The sequence below is a fragment of the Parasteatoda tepidariorum genome, chromosome 1, assembly GCF_043381705.1.
Source record: "Parasteatoda tepidariorum isolate YZ-2023 chromosome 1, CAS_Ptep_4.0, whole genome shotgun sequence".
Classification (NCBI taxonomy): Eukaryota; Metazoa; Arthropoda; class Arachnida; order Araneae; family Theridiidae; genus Parasteatoda; species Parasteatoda tepidariorum.
This window is the reverse complement of record NC_092204.1, coordinates 18302892-18324802: the sequence shown is the minus strand read 5'-3', so window position 1 is coordinate 18324802 and position 21911 is coordinate 18302892. Positions and strand designations below refer to the sequence as shown.

The window sequence follows — 21911 nt, the reverse complement described above, 5'->3', positions numbered from 1 at the left end:
TATTTCATTCAATTCTTAACTTTACTTTAGATGGATATCCGGATATCCATCTAAAGTAAAGGAACATTACAATTCGCGATCGCAACACTCGAATACGCCATCTGGGGAGAGACCGGTTTCATGCCCTTAGCCCTTCTCCCTTCCCTCTCCTCCTCTTTTCAGTTGTATAGGAATGTTCTACGATATTTTCCTTTTTCTTAATATTTTTCCTTTTTATTTAATAAGAATATTTTTTAAAATTTTCATAATACTTTTCTTTAGAACTATGTTTAATGTAGTTTTCAGTTCCATATAGTTTTTCAAGTTAAAAGATTTCAATCTATATGAAAATCAAGAGAGAAACTAACGTACTTCCTTCCTCTATGACTTTCCACACGCTAATGGGGAAAGCATGTGAAGTGTTGCCATAGGAAAAGAGTTCTGCTCTACGCCAATGCCTGCGGGACAAAATGCGGATGCAAACTCGCTTCCCCCTCGCATATCCAAGCTCGCACACGTGATTTGCTTGCTTGCAGTGTGAATGATCCTTTAACCCATCCAATCAATCAAGCGCATCATCATCATCACAATTCGCGCGTATTGTTAAAAAGCAAAACAATATATTTTTCTTTCTATATGCTACTTTTTAAAAGGAATATTTACTTTCTTTGCTTTCTTAGCAGTGAAATTATTTTAAGTTTATCCAACATTTTAGACTTTTTCTCTGTTTCGAGATCTGTTATAGTGCTTACGATTACTTTTGCTTCGATATGAATTCCGAGGACAGAAACTATTCTACTCTTGAAGAAATGAAAGATCACTTTGAAAAAAGAACGGACGCTATATCTGATTGTCTCAAGTATAGACCCGTTGACGGAGATGTTGCGAAAAGATTTTGTTTCATAAAGAGTGCCTTATCCGAGTGGAGTGGAATTTTTAAAGAAACTAGAAAAGCACTTATTGCTAATAAAGAAACTGTTTTAGACATGCAGGTACTCAAATTATTTTACATTTACATGCATTTGTATGAATAATTTACAAAAACGGTACTCAAAAGATACTGCATTTAAGTTCATAGACAAGTATGAAACTTGCAATAGTATCATAAATTCGCCTCAAATATATCCTCATTGATACCCGAGTCAAAATATTGGGCCATTTTCGCTACACAGAGCTTTTGGAGCTAACTCCATATACCTTCAACTTTTGGAAAGCAAATAATTTGGTTGACAGTTGACTTATCGCACAATCCTGCTCATGCGTGACAACATTATTCTTTATTTAATAATATTACTTTTATCAATATTTTGAAGGGCTATCAGAAAAATTTGCTACTGAAAAAAAGTTAAAATCTTAAAGAATAATAAAGTACTGGGGAGATTTACGTATCGTTATTTGTGGCAAAATAATCGCCAAATCTTGTCAACTTCTGGGCAGCGTCCCGCTAAAAACTAAATAAATAAATAAAAAAGAATCACAGAAAGAGACCTCCCGTTGCATCCTCCTGGCAAACATCTAGGTACATGTTTTTTTTTTTTTTTTAAATTTCCATTTCCAATCAATTTGGTGACTTTAGTTGGCATGGCAGGTCACGATATGGAAATATCCCCTAAGTACAAGTCACAACTTTTAAAAACATTTTTACTGAATCTGGTTTGATCAATTCTTTTTAAAGGGTTTTTCTATAAGAATAATTCCGCAGAATAATCGCCAAGTCTTGGAGAAACCTAAGAAAATAAAGCATAATTTAAAAGGACTAACTTGAAATTTAAAACTCGTAGCCACCCTCGGATAAACATCTACATGTTTTTTTTTTTTTTATATAATCCTGTTTAAAATCAGTTTGGCGCCTTGGCGATTGTAGTTGGCATGACAGATCACTTTAAGAAAATATCCTATTTTTAAAATGCACCAACTAAATTCTCGGGGATATTTCTGTATTGTGATCTCTATCACCAACTACAATCGCCAAGGTGCCAAATAGATTTCAAACTTGCACATTTTTTTAAAAGAAAAACATGTAGATGTTTGTCTAGGAGTGGCTATGAGTTATAACTTTCGAGTTGGTCCCTTTCTGTGATGTTTTTTTTTTTAGTTTCTCGCGGGCCACTGCCCGGAAGTTTCCAAGACTTGGCGATTATTCTGCCATAGATCACGATACGAAAATATCTCCAAGTTCTCAAAGTTTAAATGCACATTTCATATAAATTTTAATTTTGATGAAAATATTTCAATTAAAAATAATGTTGATGTAGCTTTGGAAAATAATTTGTATTAAAATAAAAAAACTTGCTTTCAAAACATTTTAATTCTGCATTAAATTGTTTATTTTCAGGGATCTGTCCAGGCAGAATTTACAACCGTAAAGCGGTACTTTCACAAATTCAACTTTAAGAAAAACGGTAGTTTCACAAAATACTTTTTCTTAAAATTTTATTTTTGCATCCCTTAAGAAACAATAAATCCATATTTTTGTGTTGATTTTTTAATATAATTTTTCACAAATTATGTCTAAATTTTCACAAAATAGGTACCTCTCAGAAAAACCTAGACAGACCCCTGATTTATATTTATAACAAAAAGGGAAGGATGAATTATTTCCATTTTTTTGCTTAAGAATAAAACCAGATATTCTTTCTTATCTGTTTTCGAACAATATTGACGGAACATCCTGTAGCGAAAACATCAGGGAACTGATCAAATCACCAATTTTTGGTAAAAGCAAGGCATTAGCATGTTAGTAACAAAAAAATTACAGAAGTGCATAACTTGTGACCCGTGCAAGCAATTATACTTTTTAGAAAGTATTTGCTAGTGCGAAAACTGTTAGGCATTGGTAGTAACAGGGACTGATTTAGAAATTACCCCAATATTTTGGCAACTGTTAACTTAGTTTCAATATATGCTATTGTAATATATTTTATTTAACTTAAATAAATTGTCTTAATAGCTAATGAGTTCATAATTAAATAAATGAGTTCATAAATTAGAGAACTTAATAAATGTTAAGTCAGTCATTTGCATTATATTTATAATACTTTTTCAGGTTTATTTTTTAAATGATTATTTTTTTACAGTTTAATATTATTATTTCTGGAGTAAATCATTTTTGTTATCTTAATTATTTATTCCTCTGTGTTTTGTCTGATAAGTGTAATTTAATTTGACCGTCTTCAACTTTGTTTCTTAAGTCCCATCTTGTCATCAATAAGTTATATAATATGATAAAGAGGATGGGAAAAGTTTCTTTGATTATTTCTATAAATTATTTTTAAAAAAATTTTTTTTATCTTTGGATAAAAGAATTTTGAATATGGTTAGAATTTTTTTATTTATTTAAGTATTTTTTTAAGCGAAGTTAATTCATAATTTTTTGTACACTAAATGCACTCTAAATTTGATTCATTTTAAAGTCATAAATGGAGGGACAACTTAGAATTAAGAATTATAATGTTTTAGTTATCCTCTCTTAAGTAATATTATTATTTCTTTTCAGTAGTTATGAATAAATCTCCAGTGTATTTTTTCAAGTCAAACCATACGTATGAAAGATATCTGGTAGGCCACCACTGTATATGTTAAAAAATTCTATTTACATTTGGTTTTGGGTGACAATAACGCAAATCCCCATGGCCGAATTTTTTGGAGCAACAATCCTCTCTAGTACTAATACCTTTCTGAAAATAATTTTTAATACTAGCAAATATATATATATATATATTACTAATTTCAAGTAGCAGAAACTTTTCCTGTTTACAAAAAAATTTAAAAAAAAAAGCCTTCGTGTACGGAATAGAACAGTATATAATTTTTTTAATTATAAATGTAAATTTTTTTTATATATACATATAAAAAAATGCATATTCTGATATTATTAGCGATATTCTCCTGTTCTAAACATTTTTTTGTGCAGTCAACTTTTTTAAATTTTATCGATTTGGAAATTACTTTTTATAATATCAATCAGTCATTGTAGAATTTTTTTTATTCTCAAAGCAAAGTAAAATCAAATAAATAATGAGCATTTCTGATTTGTGGGGGAAAAAAAATTTCTGTGGAAAAAAAAACTTTCAAAACATTCTGCAAATAAAAAAATCAAACTGTTTTGCTTCCTAAAGAAAAAAATCTTTCTGCAAGAACTTTGTTATGTTCTGCAACAATATTGCCAGGATTCTGCCATGGAGACGCAAAGTTACTTGCATTTAGATCTAATTTATTATAATGTAGCAGGTATAAAATGGTGATTAAATAGAGTTTTAATATTAATAATTTTATTGAGATTTTTAAATTTCTTTCAGTGTCCCGTTCTCAAACAATTGTGAGCATTGTGTATTCTTTTTGTTCCATCTATAAAACAACTTAAAGCATTACATTATTTATTTTTTCTGTTATTAAATTGTAAAATTTGCATATTTTCACAATTGAAACTTTTAATTTTCTATTTTATTCACTCATATAGAACTTGCTTGAAAAAGTGGAAACTATTATGAAAAGATTAGATCACATGGAGAGTAATTTTCCTGCAGTGTTAAAGAAACCAGCTGCAATTCAGGAAAAGTAAGATATATTGAAAAATTGAAAGATGTGAACTGTAAAAAGAATATATCCTGGCTGAGCAGAAAATTCTCAGAGCCTAATATTTCTCCAGAACGCAGTTTTTTTTTTTTTTTAATTTTTCCATATTTATGCTAATTTTTTTTTAAATAGTTTCAATAGTTTTCTCCATCTATTTCTAAAAAAGAAAAGTTTGTATGTTGTTAAAAATTTTGCATCATAAAAAATTTTTTGACGAAGGAAAAAAAAATCATTAGATTTTACACGATTCCTGAATAAACTGGCAGATCTGTTGAAAATAATAGAAATCCAATAAATAAGTTTAAGGTCTCACTCGTAAACTTAAGAAATTCAAACTAATAAATAAACAAATTGAGATTTAAAGTTCTTTGTGTTACATTTAACTTAGTATAAAATATTTTTTCTTTTTACTCAGTAACTTGATATGGCTTAGGAATATGTTTCAATAAACTTTAAAAATATATATTTTAATATTTAACTGATTTCTTACTTTTCCATCTTCTCATGCCTTGTTTGTTTAATACTACATTTTTAATTTAGCAACATGAATTAACAGTAGTCTGAAAATAAAGTAATCTAATTAGTTTTGGTTAAGAAAAGGGAGCACAGAAAGTGGTTTAAACTAAATGCTTGTTTATAAATAGCAACATTCCTTTTACCTTTATGCATACGATCAATAACCTTAGATGTTTTATACACTTTTAAGTAGTATGCTTATGAAATCTTAGTTAAATGATATTTTTCAATATGAACGTGCCTCTAAGGACTCTTTTAGAAGGTTTGAAGCTTTTTGAATAAGAGGTCCTTTAAGATAAGACTTTGGAAACTATGGGTGGGAACTACTTTCAAATTTCTGGGTCCTTTTTTTATTTCTATAAGTGGATCCTTTTACTTAAAATTATACAATCTCCACTTTAAAGACTTATATGTAAAAAAAAAAGTTTTATGATTAGGAAAAAAATTCAATTATTAATTGATTCAATAATAATAAATCACAGAATTTCATAATTATTTCAGCTCAAAAATATTATCTCCTTCTGTCATAAGCTTAGAAAAAAATTGCACTGAATTTTACTTATGTATCTTTTGGTGTATAAAGCCTTCCGTGGAAATAGTACATCGTATTCGAGATTCCATTGTGAAAAGTCCTAGGGAGTCGAGCAAGCTCGACATTGCAGATCCCGATAATGAGTGTGTGGGATATTTTATGAAAGGAGCTGTAAATGAAACCTTATCAACTGCAATTAGTGCAAAATTTTAGCTTTCAGGGTATGAATGCTAATTTAAAATTTTCTTTGGATTCTCTGCAAGAAATTTTACAATTGCTCTTAAGTGACAAGTGCACATTTCTTGCAATGTCTTGGCAATGTTAACCCATAAAATGTCCTCATTTAGAGTGTGCTAATCCTTTGTAGGTTGTAGCTAACGTGTATGATTATCCTGAAGTTTATGTGCTTGCTACTATGTTTTCTTCACTAGTGCATGGACCATTTTTCTTCACAGAAATGTTTTCTTCACTAGTGCATAGAGCATTTTTCTTCACAGAAAAATACTATTTATGGCGTTGTTTACCTCAATATACTGCAACTGTGTTTAATGCTACAATCACAGGAAGATTATTGTCCCATTTTTCAACAAGATGTAGCACCCTCCATTATCTGACAGACATTCATGATTTCTTATATAATGAGCTTCCTCTTCCTTTGATAAGATGCAAGTCGGATTTCAGCAATCACTTTCTTCCATGGCCATCACACTCTCCAGATTTGACTCCCATGATTGTAATTCTTTTTATGAGGTTACATCAAAGATTATGTGTGGCTTCCTATGCCATGTGATTTAAAATAATTATTACAAAGTATCACAACTGCATTCGCTACCATTGATTGTGACATTTGCAGCAAATGTGGCAAGAATTTAACTTTAGATTAAAGTCTGCTGATTCAAAATGAACATTTCTGGGAGAAAAATTGTGATGTTTCTTTATCAAAAAATATAAAATTTGTTGATGGTATTTTAATTATTTGTTTGTTATAAGTCTTCTAAATGCCCGAGAAAGTTGTGATACACCCTGTATAAAATAATTTAAGTTTTAAATTAGTGTTTTAAACTTGTAAAGTTTTGATAATGTGTGCTGAACTTCTAATATGTCTGTCTAATCATTCTTAAAAAATAATTTGTTTTTATAAAGATCAGAAGCAATAAATTTCTAATTGAATTTTTAACATATTTTGGAAGTTGTATTTAATCTTTTAAAACATGATTTTTCTACTTTTCGGTCTTTAAAAAGAGACTATAACTTGTATTATATTGACATAGCTGTAGGCGGAGTAATAGTTTTCTACGACTAATGAAAAGAAAATTGCAAAATCTCTCTTAAATAATGAGTTAAAAATGATGGGCTCACACTATTTTCAGTTGTGCTACTTTTTTGTTGAGTTTTGTTTTTTTAGGTTTGATTTCTAAAACAAAAGAACATTGTGTAATGGATTTAAATTTCCGCTGCTCTGTAATATTCATACAAATCTTATAGTTTTCATTTAAATATCTTAATTTTTTAACAATATAAATGGGTGTTATATTTCTCTTTTAATCATTATCCCTTTGCTCATTTGATTTAATAAAAATGAGGATTATCAATTTTTACATTGCAACTGTAGGACTGTCCACAAATTGTTCTGAAATTGAGGTATTTTATCTCTATATTTTTCAATTTGTTAGTACCTGGTTTTCAGACTTCTGTGTTTTAGATTTGCTTATCTTAAAAGTTTATTTGGGTGATTTCCAGGGTTATTATTTTATTTACCTTTTTTTTTTTTTTTTTTTAAAAATGCAATAATAAATCAAATATTGAATAATTAGAAATTTTAAAGTTTACTTTACATTATAAATGGACAAATGATTATTACATGTCTGTGTAATATATAAATTTTTTACTGTATATTTAAACAATGTATTTTTAATTTTAGAAAGGCTGAAACTACTTTAAATAATGTTTCAAAGGAGAATGCAGCTCCACCAGATACAAAAGTTTCCAAAGTAATTGCTCAGGTGGCATATGTAACTCTTAAAGAATTTGATACTGTTCCTAAGTTAGTAAACATCTTTACTATTTCCATTTTTTTTATTAAATTTTACTTTATTGATTAATTAAAGTTTCATAAGTTAGAACCACTTTTAGAAGTAAAGAATTTTCTTCAGAATATAAACAGGGTTCCCACGGGTCAGGGAAAACCTGGAATTGTCAGGGAACTTTATTTTAACTCCAAAAGTCAGGGAAAGTTGCATTTTTTTACAAAAACCTGGAATATTCCCATATCATATCTGGAAAATAGCCAGTTTAAAATTGTCAGTAACAGTAATCAGTTATTGAGATTCGAGTTAAATAATTCTAACATCTATTGCAATTATTTGTTGTAAAAATTCCACATTTTAGTCAAACTGAAATGTTTCCTGCCTTTTTTAATAATATTTTTTTACACAGAAAATCGAATATTTCACATTACAAATAAAAGAATCAGTTTTCTGAAATATGGTCTCAATTTTCATTGAAATTTTCCTAGAATACCTGGAAAAATCAGGAAATTTTTTTTCTGAAATTGAGTGGGAACCCTGTATAAAGTTAAATAAAAATTAAAAATTATCATATTAGCCATAACATGTCTAACTACGCCTGCAACCCTTTACGGTAGAACAGTTTAACGAGGCTCCCCTAGTCAGGCTGATTGAAGTGGTCACCTACCCACTTACTGACCGCAGCCAGTGATGCTTGACGTCAGTGTTCTACGAGGAATCGTGTCTTTACGATCAGTCCACTGCGGGACAATTTTAAGAGTTAAAAATATTGACTGTGAATATGTAGCTGAATATTGACTGTGAATATTTGTGTGTAACTCACTTATTCTGTTACGTATTTTTGACATACATTGTATGTAGTAATTTTTCTTTTTAAAATTAGGTACATGAAAGGGCGCCTTAAATATGAACAGATAAATAAATTTGTTGATGATTTTAATGCTGTTGTAACAAAGAAATATCTTTTGATGAGAGTGCCTCGCAAAGAATTAAAACCCCAACAATTGGATGTTGTTAAAAAATTAAAAGGACAAGAAAATAGTGATACTAAAGGTAAGAATATCTATATTCCTACTTAAAGTAATATATCTTTCTATTAAACTAATTATGCTAGTAATTTGTGTTATACATTACAAAATTAAACATTACTTGATTAATAAACTATTGTACGGTAAGAAGGAAGCAGTTTTAAAAAGATTTACATCATTATTCTTTTGTAATATAAACATTTGGAGAAAAAAAAATTATATATATATATATACAGTACAGAACCCGTTATCCGGAAATCAGAAAACCAAAACGAAATACGATAAATTTTCCCGCCATTTTTTGAAAAAAAATTTTTTTTTTTCTTCATAAGATTTTAGGATTTTTCTTTCTTTTTTGAAAGATGTTTACCTTACCATCATTTTGGAAATAATCATTAGTGTATTACTCCATCATTTTTTCTTCTTTTTAAGATGATTTCCAAAAAAAAAATTTTTTTTTAGTTGGGTTTAACAATAAAAAAAAAACGGCTTTTTGTAGCGATTCAGAAAACCGGAAAAATCAGTTATCCTGAATAGCGATGGTCCCGTTCGTTCCGAATAATCGGTTCCCTACTGTATATATCATGTCAGAAGAAGACAACCATCCCCAAACATACATTAAAACTTCAGCAATGATTAATAAGTAAACCATTTCAAACAATTTTTTAAAAAGTTGTAATTCAAACAACAGTAATTTCAAGCAACTTTTTAACTAAAAGAAAAAAATAAAAAACTCAAAGTATATAGTTTTTATGAACTTGCTGAGCTAGTTGTTTATGCAAATCATTGAGGTGGCGAAGTCCAAGTATGTGAACAAGTATATCCTTTTCAAAAGAAATATCTTAAATATCAGAATTTATTGATATTCAAACTATTGACTATTAATAGAATTTATTTCAACAGATGGGCTGAGTCCATCTCATTTTTAGTATGGACAGATGTAGTGATCGTTCTTTTGTGATAAATAAATAATTTGTATAATACAGTAGGGAACCGATTATCCGGAACGATCGGGACCATCGCTATTCTGGAATCGCTACAAAAAGCCGTTTGTTTATTGTTAAACCCAACAAAAAAAAAAATTTTTTTTTTGGAAATAACCTTAAAAAGAAGAAAAAACGATGAAGGAATACACTAATGATTATTTCCAAAATGATGGTAAGGTAAACATCTTTTTTTAAATAACACGAAAATTTATCGAATTTCGTTCCGGTTTTTTGGTTTTCTGATTTTCGGATAACGGATTCTGTACTGTAATATATATATAATAATTTGTATAATATAATAATTTGTCAATAAATATTTGTATTTCTGATAAATAAATAATTCAAGAATAAAAATTGGAATAAAAGCCGACAAGAAAAATAAATATTTCGGAACCTTTTTTTTTTAATTTTAAAATTAAAAGGTTCCTAGAGCTTCTATTAAAAAATAAATGCTGCATATCACTCTGTGAAAGAAGAGGATTTTTGTAATAAGATTATTTTGAATGGAAATTGATTTAAAATGGAAATTGAATATAATATAATATAAAATAATATGGTTTATATAAAAATGATTTATTTTTCTCATATTTTGGTCCTTTCTCGATTCAGTCCTGTCAGGTCATTAATTAGATTTGCCTATTTTGCTATAGATATTTTATCCCATTTCTTCCTCTTTTTTTTTTTATTACAGTGTTTATGCTTTACTGGTCCTAAATATCTACTTTTTTAGTTGATTAAATTATTTATTTATTATTTCCAGGGACCGAAAATGAGAGTTTTAATTTATTAAATGTCTATCCTTCTTTTGCATGCCATTATTTATGTTAATTATTATGTAATAATGATTGTAAAGTTTAGTAAACAAATAAATAAGGATTTCTGTGTTAACTACTTCCAATTCAAATCATTCCAGCATTGAAAGAAAGAGAATGTTCGAAAAGAAACAAAATGTTAGCAAATAAAAATTAATGAAATAGAAATAAGCATCATTGCAATTACATTGGAATGTTTAGCATACTTGATAAAATCTTTTCAATTTCAGTATCTAAAAATGATATCTTAGATTTTAATATCTAAGGAACAAACATCTTACTTCGTTGTATCTTGTTTAAAAATTTTATTCCAAAACTTTTTTTTCTTTCAGGATTCTACTTTTGTACTTCAGATGATTTGAAAGAGTATGGAAATATACGACCTGATAAAATCTCTTCAAGTATAATAACAATACTGCGTCATTGCCTAAAAGTTAAAGAAATAAGAAGTCCTGGAATTATAAGATATGCAATCTTAGTCTGATTTTAGAGTCTGTTTATATTCTATGGTACAGATCTTTAAAACTTTTATAAATGATTAGTGCATTGTTTGTATATTCCCAGAGATATGCAAGAGAGTTTTGTAAATAATTTAACGATATTTATATATATATAGGCTCAGTTGGTCTTTCCTGAAGGTAGTACAAATGAACCTGCAGCTTAATACAATATGCATTATCAAAATGTTTTAAATAAAGATTTAAAAATAAATTTTTTAATTAGCATGATTTTATTTCTGGTAAAATAATAAGTTTGAAATTTGTTGCTCTCAGCAGTAAAGTGTAAGGTTAAGTCTGTCAAGTAAGACAAGACGAAAATTTTAAACATAAATATTTTAAAATTTTTATTTAATTGGCAAGGATAAGCACGATTCTTAAAGAACTGGACATTTTAGTCAACATAAAAGTAAATAAATAAACCACTTTTGTAATTTAAAGATCTATTTTAATATGTTTATGAAATAAATATTTGAAAATATGGTGTTTTATATTCTTAAAAAACATTAGTCGATTTTTATTGTTTAACTTTATACAAATACTAATAGATATTGTTCTAATTTAACTACAAATTTTTAATTTTTTTTTACTAGCTTAGTACTGTGTGGTGAATTTGTTGTTTAAATTTAGTAACTTAAAAAAGTTAAATACTGTTTATTTTTTAAACAAACATCGAATAAAAAGAATGGAGCCCCTTTTCTAACATATCAACAAGAAAAAAATTATAATTCACAACCACAGATTCTCAAAAAATTTTAATTAGGTGAAAAATTTCCCTCTTAGAACATGACGCTGCCTCCCCCTTTTTTAAATCAGAATTCAACAGAAAAAGAACCCTCAAGTTACACACATGCGAAGACTTTAATATATATATATATTAAACAAAAATCTAACTATCTCAGAAAAAAATCTTATTATAACTATACAACATTATTTTGCAGAGTCCAAAAATTTTGTTGATCTTAGATGAATAAATGGTAAAAATCGAATTTGTTTTTAGTAATTTGAGTGTCTTAGGAGAACATAGGACATCTATTGATAAGAAACTTTAGAAAAATTCTTTTTAACTGCAAATTTAAACATTGAGAGCTCAAGCACTATGATGTAAGAAATTTTGCCAATTCAAAGCTCTCGGACAAGAATAAACACAAAACACATTCTTCCTTTCCCATTGTCTACAAATAAAAGCTAGTTGACTCTAATTCACTGAAATGCCACTTAGAGCTTTAATCCACTAAGTTTTGTTTTTCTCACTTTCTAATGATAACAAATTAAAAAAACTTATAAGACACAAAAAATAACTTTTATATAAAAAATTTATTAAACAAAAATACATTATCAGTGCTTTTTCTGTTTGGCAATGCTTTCATATTTAGATTTACTTCTGTACCACAACAAGAAAGGTATTCCAAGAGATGGCAATGTCATCACAGCAAAAGCAGCCCAGTCAGTCTGTAAGTAAAATGAAATTCACATAAATAGGGTCAGGTGGGATAGAGCGGGTACATGTTTAAAAAAAAAAAACACATATTTTTTCCTTTTAAATTGATACTATCTGTTTATGATCAGTACTTATATAGTATATTAGTTTAAGTTGATGAACTTTTTTCTAATATCATTAAAAACTGGCAAAAACTTTTTTTTAATTCAGATTGGTACAGGGACATCTAAAGAATAGATCTGCACAGAAATTTAAGAATAAATTTCAAAATTCTATTTATCATGAATTGTTTTCTGATGTGGGTTTATGGTTAGGCTTAGATAAGTGTTGTATGATAAAGGATATTTTTTTTTTTAGCTTTAAGTATCTAATGCTCTATATTTTATAATAAAATAGCTAAAAAATAATTGACTTGTTTGATAGTCCTACATAGTAATTTTAACACTGAAAACAAAATTTCTTTTAAATTTTATTTTTGAAATAGAAGAATGAGAGGGCGGAATTAACAATGTAATACATTATACAATTAAAAAAATAACCAAAACAGTACAACTTAGTGAGCATATTTAAAGATATAGATGGGTTTTAATGCAAGTTTCTGCGAGTTGCAGTTTTCATGCAAGTAATGCAGTTTTGTCACAGAAAACAAAATTTCCTTAAAATAACTAAATTGAATAAAAATACATGCCAGCTATAAATAGTAAAAACACTTTAAATTACCACTATACATATTAACTTTTACATTCTCCTTTATATTCCAAATAAATCAAAAACTATTACAGTTTTCTTGTTATTTGATGAAACTGTGTAGAGTTAAGTGAAACCTAAATTTGATAGCCATGAACAATAACTCTTTAATTTACCAATATGAAGAGAGAAAAAAATTAGCATTTATTTTTGTGAAGATAATCAGGATGCATTTAATTCAGAACATTTTTATCTTAAACAATAATTAGTTTTTTAGTGAAATATATTCTAATTTTAGAACTATACCCACTTTATCCCACTCTGGGTAAAGTAGGTATATGAAAATGTCTTTTGAATGCATTACTGTAAGAAAGCAAACAAAATAAGAAATAGTTCATATTCAATCTATATGAATATAATGTATATAAAATGCCTCAAAATTTTCAGTAAAATAAATTTAATGGTTTGGTTTTAAAGTCTTCTTTAAGAAAAGTTTGACTTTACAACCTCTTCACCCTACTGTGTGTTAAAAGATTCATACCATAAATCATTGAAAAAAAAAGCAGACTTTACCATGTGAGGAGAGAACTTTCTATCAAAATCTTTTCCCAATATGATAACTGCTTCACCAGGCTCAGTTGAATATGTTACCTAAAATATAATGTTGAAATATATAAATAATATATCACTACACTAGGGAGATGCACTAACATTTCTAATCCGCATAATCATATCTAGATATACAGGATGTTCAAAGAATATTAAAACAGACAAATATCTTGAGAAATATGCACCATAACGTAAATCTAAAAATAGATATGAGAAATATTTTTAAAAGATGCTTTCATGTCAAAATCGACTCACAAATCTAATCTCACAAAGTTAGAATGGAGGTCGAATCCCAGCCTCAAAAAGTGAGGCAAGGGGACCTGTATGGTATCACTAGATAGGCCATTCAAAATATTAAATTTTTGATGTCATGTTTTTCTCAAAATACCTCTATCTTAAACAATATGTACCTAGTTTTCATTTTATGATTACTGCACTATCTGGACCCAAAATACAAACACCTGATATCAAATTTGAGTACTTTTTCTTGGAGAATCTAAATATGTAGTAGTCTATCTTCTATTCAGTTTCGATTTCAATGGTTTCTCCATTTCACCTGCTGGGAGGTATAGTTGGGTATAAATGAATACACCTTTTGAAAATATTACACACCTCTATTTTTAGATTTTTGATCCGAAACCTATTTTTTAAGATTTTTGACGCTTTCCATAATTTTTGGACACCCTGTACATAGTATCTTTTTGGAATATAAGACAACTTAGAAAAATTATAATAGGATACAATACTCTGGAATTTATTATTGTTTGGAATTTTTAAAGTGTAACTTTGTCTATGAAAGTTACTAATTTAGGGTACTGAAATTTGATGTGTCCTGATTAACTTCTTGCAATTTGGATATGAAAAGCAATTCCAATGTTATAGTCTTCAATAATAAAATACATAAATCGTTGAAAAAAATATTTAATAGCCATCATAAAATTTTTCTTTAAAGCACTCTTTTAATTCTAACATAATAACACTGTAGTAACTTAAAATTAAGTTTAAAAACCAATTCACGATTTTAATGTTTCAATAAATCTATCACTATCTCTTTTTATTATTATCAATACACAATACTTTTACATTTCTCCCATTGTTCAAACACAAGTGCTGTGTAAAAAAAGAGACTTTTTATTAAAATATAAGATTACAAATTGCAACAAATTAATTTCAACTTGTATAAAAGGAAAAATGTTTCATGTAAATTATTACTTTTGTTCACCATAATTACTTATAATTGCCAAAAGCAAGTAAAAACACAATTAAAATCCAACATCACAGACATACATCATTTTATTTCAAAGTTAAGTCGCTATAGTAATAGATATTTCAAATAAGTCTTTGGCAAACCTTAGTTAATACCCAAATTATGTTCCTCTTCTATTTAATAAGCAATACATAATTTTTACATTATTAATTATCACTCACTGAGTTAAACAAATATGCACAACTATTTTATATATTAACATAAATTGTTTTTTAGCATTACACATGTAACATTTTTGTCAATCTGCAAATTCAAAAGCAATAATCGTTTGACATTAATTATAAAATTCAGGCTTTGCTGGTTTTAGAGGCTTTATATGTTTATACTCTTCTTGTAGTTGCAGCAATTTGCCAGGAGGCAGAGTGATCACAATGTACATCAAAGGTAAGGAATTTGCATACATTTATCTTTCCTAGTTATGCTAAATGTTAAGCATTTGTCATGTGTAAATTAGGACACAGAATAAATGCGGCTAGGTGTCTGTTGCAGTGTTCTGTTCAATGCTCAGCTGCTGTGTTTGAGGTCCTGGAGTTTTTTATTATGTCATTACCTAATCGCTTTAACTTTGTTCTACGTTTCTATTTTGATGAGCTACAGTACTTTGTACAGCTAGCATTAGTTGTGATTTGATGATTTCCTAAGCAATGAGGTAGGATTAAATTAATTTATTACTCATGAAATAATTTTTATATTGGCCAAATATTTTATTAAAAACAAATTGAAGAATATTTTGTTGTGAAATTTTATTTCATTTCAAATAGTTTAAAAAGCATAGTTTTATTTTTCAAGATGCAAAAAACTATCTCTGCAGTGAAGTAAGATTTTTTGAAATTTCTTTTTAACAGTTTACTTTAGATTCCTACATATGAATTTTTATATTAACTGCAGACTACTGATTATTGAAAAATATAATTTTTTTTGTATTCTGTAAGTTGTTTACAAGCATACAAATTTTTGATGAATACAATAAATCAGAAAAAATAGCAAAATTTAAAAAGAATAAGTAACAGATTTTTTTCTCTTCAAATCTTTGAAACATAAATTTTATGCTTTTTTTCTAGCATGTCATTATTTTAAAATAAACGTTTCATATCAAATTATTATTGTATATTCATTTTAACATATTGAAATATTTTTCTAAAATTAAAAATAATTAAGTTTTTAACAATATAATTCTTTACAGAATTTCAATATTTACCTGTAACTCTTTGCTGTCTTCAGATGGATAGTAAGTCACTTCAGCAGCAGTAAAATTATATAAACCAGTTCTCTTAGGTCTATAGATAACTGTATGAGACAAATTGCTACCACTACACATAAGTTAAGAATAATTTTTTAAAAAATATACTTTTATTTTTGAAGTGTTTTAGTATCTTAATTTTTCAAATGATTAACAATATATATATATATAATTTAATAATATAAAATAAATGATATATTTGGAAACAGATAATAAATGAATGAACTAAACAGAAAGATCACATTTCAACCAGCTAATTTTAAAAATTACTCCCTGCACTGCCAGTAATAAGCTAGATAAAGATGTAAAATTTATACATGCAACCCAACCTAGATCCCATTTTTAGCATTTTATTATCTAACGGAAATGGTAGGAATGTCACATAATTTTGACCCTGGACAGATGATGTGGTCAGCACCTGATCTGGTACCCCTCAAAGCAGAGGTGTGAATGATGATTTAACCGACTGTGCCATCAGAGCAAAAAGTAACCTTTATGCATTTTTGGGAGAACAAAGAACTGAGGAAATCAGCATATTTTAAAATAAAGATTAAAAAAATTAACAGAAAATTTTTAAAGGTATAAAAACATATAATAGATAAAGAAAATTTAAAAAATGCCTCTGAGAAAATTTAAAAAATTTAAATAAATCACCTGTCACCTAATTTAAATAAAAGTATTTTTAAAAGTAAATCCTAAATTATAAGTATTAAAAAAATAAATACATAAAATAAAAAATTATATATAAGAACATCAAAAATATTCAACAGGAATGATTTTCTTTTTAAAATTTCGTCTTTATAAATACTTAAGTCAACAATTGCAAATAGGTTTTTAGGCTGTAAGCAAAAGGTACATCACATAATGTCAATAGCCTCTTTTATCATTTCTTGACTAAAAAGTGATTGATTATTGAAGTCTTGACTATACAGTGAATGTCTATACAGGTATGTTGGTGTCATGCCAGTTTTTATTCTATAGTTAGGAACACCTAAAGGTTGAGGCAGGTTGTGAGGAATAGGACTTATTATATAATAGGTAATCTTGAATCTTTCTTTCATAGAGTTCTTATTTTGAAGGTGAGTGCTAAATGTATCTCTTAGCACTGTGATAGCAAACAGGAAGATCAAGTCCAGGAAGGTTTGAACAACCTTAGCCAGAGCATCAGTAAACTCATTACTAGTGATTCCACAATGAATTGGTATCAACAAATGATAAAAACTAGAAAAACATCAATTTATAAATTATCTAATTAATATTTTGCATTGTACAAGTTTTAAAGATTATAGCTAAAAAATTTTAAAATCACAATTTTTTTTAAAAAATTTCACAGAATTCACATTATGTAAAAAAGAAAGAAAGAAAAGGATACGCTGCAAGTCTGTCAAGTTTCATGCTAGGAAAGCCAATTATTAATTCAAAATCTTGAAGTGGAAAACTATTATCTTTCAGCTGGACATTAACAGCAGCACTAAAAGAGACACAAAATGTTAAAACAAAATCTGCACTTTTAATTAACATTTCAATATTATTAACATTTCAATATAATTAACATTTCAATATTATTTGGATAATTTAAAATTCAATAAATGTCCCTACTTCTATTAAATAATATTTCAAATTTTAAAATGCTTCAATTCAATTGAGTTATTCAGTTACAAAACACATTATTTTCGGTATTTTTCTTTTTAAGTGAAAATAACTTTTTTAACAGAAGTAACTTATTCTGTTCTGCAAAAAACTAAGAGCACAATATTAGATTTGTGGTAAAAGTTACCAATTTATATTTAAAAAAAATTAGATAGAGTTTAACAAGTTTATACAATATAAGTTTTAAAGCATCTACTCTATGCAACTTATTCTTTTCCTACAAAAGCTTAAAAGAGAAATAAAATCAAATTTCAGTTCTTCCAAAATTATTGAGCTATATCTTAACACACATAATTCTATTTTGTGTTTCAATACACCGTAAAAACTGTTGCTCTTCATTTATTGATGCACTAATGATCTCAATTAAATATCAGCTATCAGAACTGTTTTGTGAAACAAAAATTGGCAATGCAATCAAAGTATGAAATTGAATTAAGTAAATTCTAAGAAAAAAACTTTTTAACTAACAAGTCAAAACGGAAAAGCACTAAAACTAAATTTGTCTTATGTAAACAATTTAAATAAAGATAAAGAAACCAAAAACAGAATTCTAAAGATATGTATGTTAGCAAAAACAGCACTTCATCAGGGATGTGTCAGACAGTGTGTCCTCTAATGAAGTTCTGTTTTTGCTAACATACATAACTTTAAAAAATAGGTAATAATTATTCAGTATTACATTGAAAAATAAGTATTAAATTTTATGCAATTATTAACTGAAGATCTCAGACCAAAATCATCTTAGATCAAAATTCCCCAACAAGCATACTCAAATAATATCCCTTGAGATTTAAATTCGTATATTCAAATATCCCTTGAGATTTATATTCAAACTCATTTAATGGGGGGGGGGGAATTAAAAATTGACACTGCTGCAAGATAAAAGAACAAAATTTTAATTATAAGTCTATTATTTATTTATACACTAATTTACTTTACAAGATGATTTCATAAAAGTTATGCAACATAGCTTAAAAACTAACAAATGGTAAACAAAGAGTTTCTCTTATAACTGTTATTTTAAAAGTTATATTTACCTTCCTCCAACATTATAGATGTTATAATCTGCTATGAGGTCTCTTCCTTCAACTAAGTATTTATTAAGAAGCCTTTTATGAACTAGAAGGCGGGCTTGAGTTTCCTCTTGAGCAATAGCAAGGCATATAACAGCACAAAAAACAGATAATATGTAGAGCTGCATCTGGAAGACAATTTTTTCATATAAATAAATACATACTAACTCGTAACTAACTCCAACCAAGCCTTATAACTGTATCTTATGCTAAGATGATTCAGAAGATAAGCAACCACTATCTAGGGCAAAGACTCAGATTCGAACTCTGCCAAAAGCTGATTGATTTGTTTACTGCTCCTACTTCATAATAACCTGAGTGTTGACATAAAGTAAGTTCAGCAGTAAGAGAAAGCTTGGTTAGAATCCTCTAACCCTTGAGCTGAGATTGAGTGCTTTTTATTCATATTATAAAAAAGGCAAGTTGGTTCAATTAATAAGTTTTCATGAAGAAGCACCTGGCGAATGTTTTCTCAATTCAAAATTAAAAAGCTAAATAGTTTAACATTAATAGCTAATATTTCTATACATATTGGTTGTTCAACAACAGTGATAAAATTTTACTTGACCTAAAATCTTTATAATAAGCAAAAACGCTGTTACATTAAACAAAAACAAAAAATATTATTTTTAGATAACTGTGACATAAAATTAAAATTTTAATATAATAAGGGGCTTGGGGTCACAGTACCTTTGCAACAATTTTTTAAAATAAAGGTATAATCATTCATTTTGAGGATGCTTTACATGCTCATTTAAGTTATAATCAATAATTTATCTTCAAAAACTGATGAAACTGTTTAATTTTTTGTAAATTTTAAAAAAAGTTGAAAAAATTCAAAATTTTTAAATCCCTAAGGCTTTTTTATTTTAACATATTTTCAAAAAAAGTTTTTTTCATAGTGCTTGCAATATTTATCTTAACAATTTTGTGCATTCATTTGTTGATATATCAATTAGAATATTTTTTATAGATTATTTTGTAAAAAAGTAGAAAAAAAAGAGTAAAAATTCCTGATAGGTATATATAACATGCCGTAAAAATTGTAATACCTCATAAAATGCTTATTCCATGCACAGTTTAAATAAGTGTATTATACTCAAGATAAAAAAGTTTACTTCAAAGCTTTATCTTAAATAGAAAAAAATCCTTAGGGATTTAATTAAGATTAAGACACAAAATTATCATCTATGCGAAAAAGCACTTTAAAGTCAGACTGCTGGGCAAGTTTCTGTATTAGAACAATTTAAAATCATTTATAACTTTTTTAAAAATGTAGATAGAGAGATGAATTTTTTTCTGTACATCTGAAATACTTTGAAGTTTTATTATAAGCAATAAAAAAAAATTTGGTATTTTTGTCATTTTTTGGGTACTGTGACCCCTTAAACATTCATGTACATTTTGAATGCTTTTAAGTTTGCTGATGCAGACATTAACTTAGTTTACCCTTGATTAAATAATTAAAATGGCAAATGGATCTTACTTTATTTATAATTTCATTTCATGAAACATTTTTTACACTATATGGTGATAATGACATAATGCAGTGGCTAAAAGAAAGTTTTTGAATGGCTGCTATAGTTTTTTCTAAAGTAGGAACTGTCCGAGCCATTCTCTAGGACAGGTGGCAGTGACTATGGTAACGAGGTATACTATTTAAAGTAGATGCGTGGGGTCACTGTTTAGCGCAGGTTTCGGCTGGGATCGGCAAGAGAAAGGGAAACTTTCTTCGGTCTACTGTGTTAGCCTTAGAGTGAAAAGAAACTACCCTTCCTGAAATGCGCTATTCTTGTTTTCATAGCAGCAGTCGGCCTCAGACTTGTGGCGGGGGTGTTCTTACCATAGATAAACTATAACCGTTTCAATATTTTGAAATGAGAAAATATCTTAGACATTGTTACATTTTGAAAAATCTACATAATTTATCACTACATAAATGTTGATTAAACAATTAAAGAACTTGCTTACAAACTTCTAACAGGTATGCACTTACCTCATATTGAATAACAAAAAGTAGAAATTAAAGTGATTGCATTGCCATACCAAACTGAGAATTAAAGGACAGTCAACTGTTTGGCAGTTAGGGATTCCCAGTTTATTGTATTAATTATTAGGATGAAATACATATAGTTCACTAAAAAGAGAAGATCAAGATCTGCTAATAAAAAAACTTAAGATCATCCTATTTCAGCATTTATTTATATTTTTTCCAATTAACAGTGTGAGATCTAGAAATTTACCATGTAGTACAGAAGGCTGGGGCATCATTACATTGATTAGAAATTTACTAACCACAAAGAAATTTACGGGGTTTAATTCATATTTGACATTATAAATGAAAATTACATAAATGTTTTGCAAAAAAGCTATGAAGAAAAGATGATCAGAAATATTTAATTTCATTCGATTTTTAAACAAACGGTTTTAAATGCAGGATTTACAGAGAATTTATTATTCGATGATAAAATGTGAATAATAAAAATTAAACTGCTTTTTTATAAATATAATTTCAGTTGTAAAATATTACATTAATCGTTGAAAGTCCAATAAACTGAGCAGATAACATGAGAAGAGCAAGCTTACAGATTAATAGTCTGATTAATTTGTAACCACCTAAGAAAGAAACTAACACTGTAAAGTTTTTTTAATAATTTAAAGAAATACTTACCTTGTGTGGATAAATAATGATCAGATGTTTAATAAATTGAATTCATAAGAAAGCGTAACGTTTACAATTATCAAGCTTCACAATCACAACATAGCAGACCGGACACGCTCGCATAAGACGTGGAAACAAACCGAAAATTTCATTTTGTTGCCATCTTTAATTTCGAGAAAAAATTAAATACTAATTACTTTCGTATTATACGTATTTTAAATTAAAACTTTAAATGAAAAGATCTGAAATTTTTAAACTCCATCAGCTCATAAGTTTATTTCTGAATCAAACTTAAAAAAAAACTATGTTATGTATTTTGTAACTCGCTTG

At 27.6% G+C, this 21911-nt stretch overlaps 2 protein-coding genes across 2 annotated transcripts; one reads left to right on the top strand and one right to left on the bottom strand.

Annotated features, from left to right (window-relative positions):
- The first annotated feature begins 286 nt into the window (after positions 1-286).
- LOC107438293 (SKA complex subunit 1) lies at positions 287-11178 on the top strand. Its single transcript, XM_016050532.3, has 5 exons — positions 287-971; positions 4439-4536; positions 7524-7646; positions 8513-8682; positions 10788-11178. Exons 1-5 carry the CDS (start codon positions 750-752, stop codon positions 10937-10939), a joined length of 765 nt encoding a protein of 254 aa, XP_015906018.2. The 5' UTR covers positions 287-749; the 3' UTR covers positions 10940-11178.
- A 1072-nt stretch (positions 11179-12250) lies between these two features.
- On the bottom strand, positions 12251-21894 carry LOC107453887 (signal sequence receptor beta). Its single transcript, XM_043044080.2, has 6 exons — positions 21591-21894; positions 18884-19047; positions 17569-17667; positions 16155-16266; positions 13654-13731; positions 12251-12404 (listed from the first exon to the last, which is right to left on the bottom strand). Exons 2-6 carry the CDS (start codon positions 19045-19047, stop codon positions 12291-12293), a joined length of 567 nt encoding a protein of 188 aa, XP_042900014.1. The 5' UTR covers positions 21591-21894; the 3' UTR covers positions 12251-12290.
- Between the last annotated feature and the right edge of the window lie 17 nt (positions 21895-21911).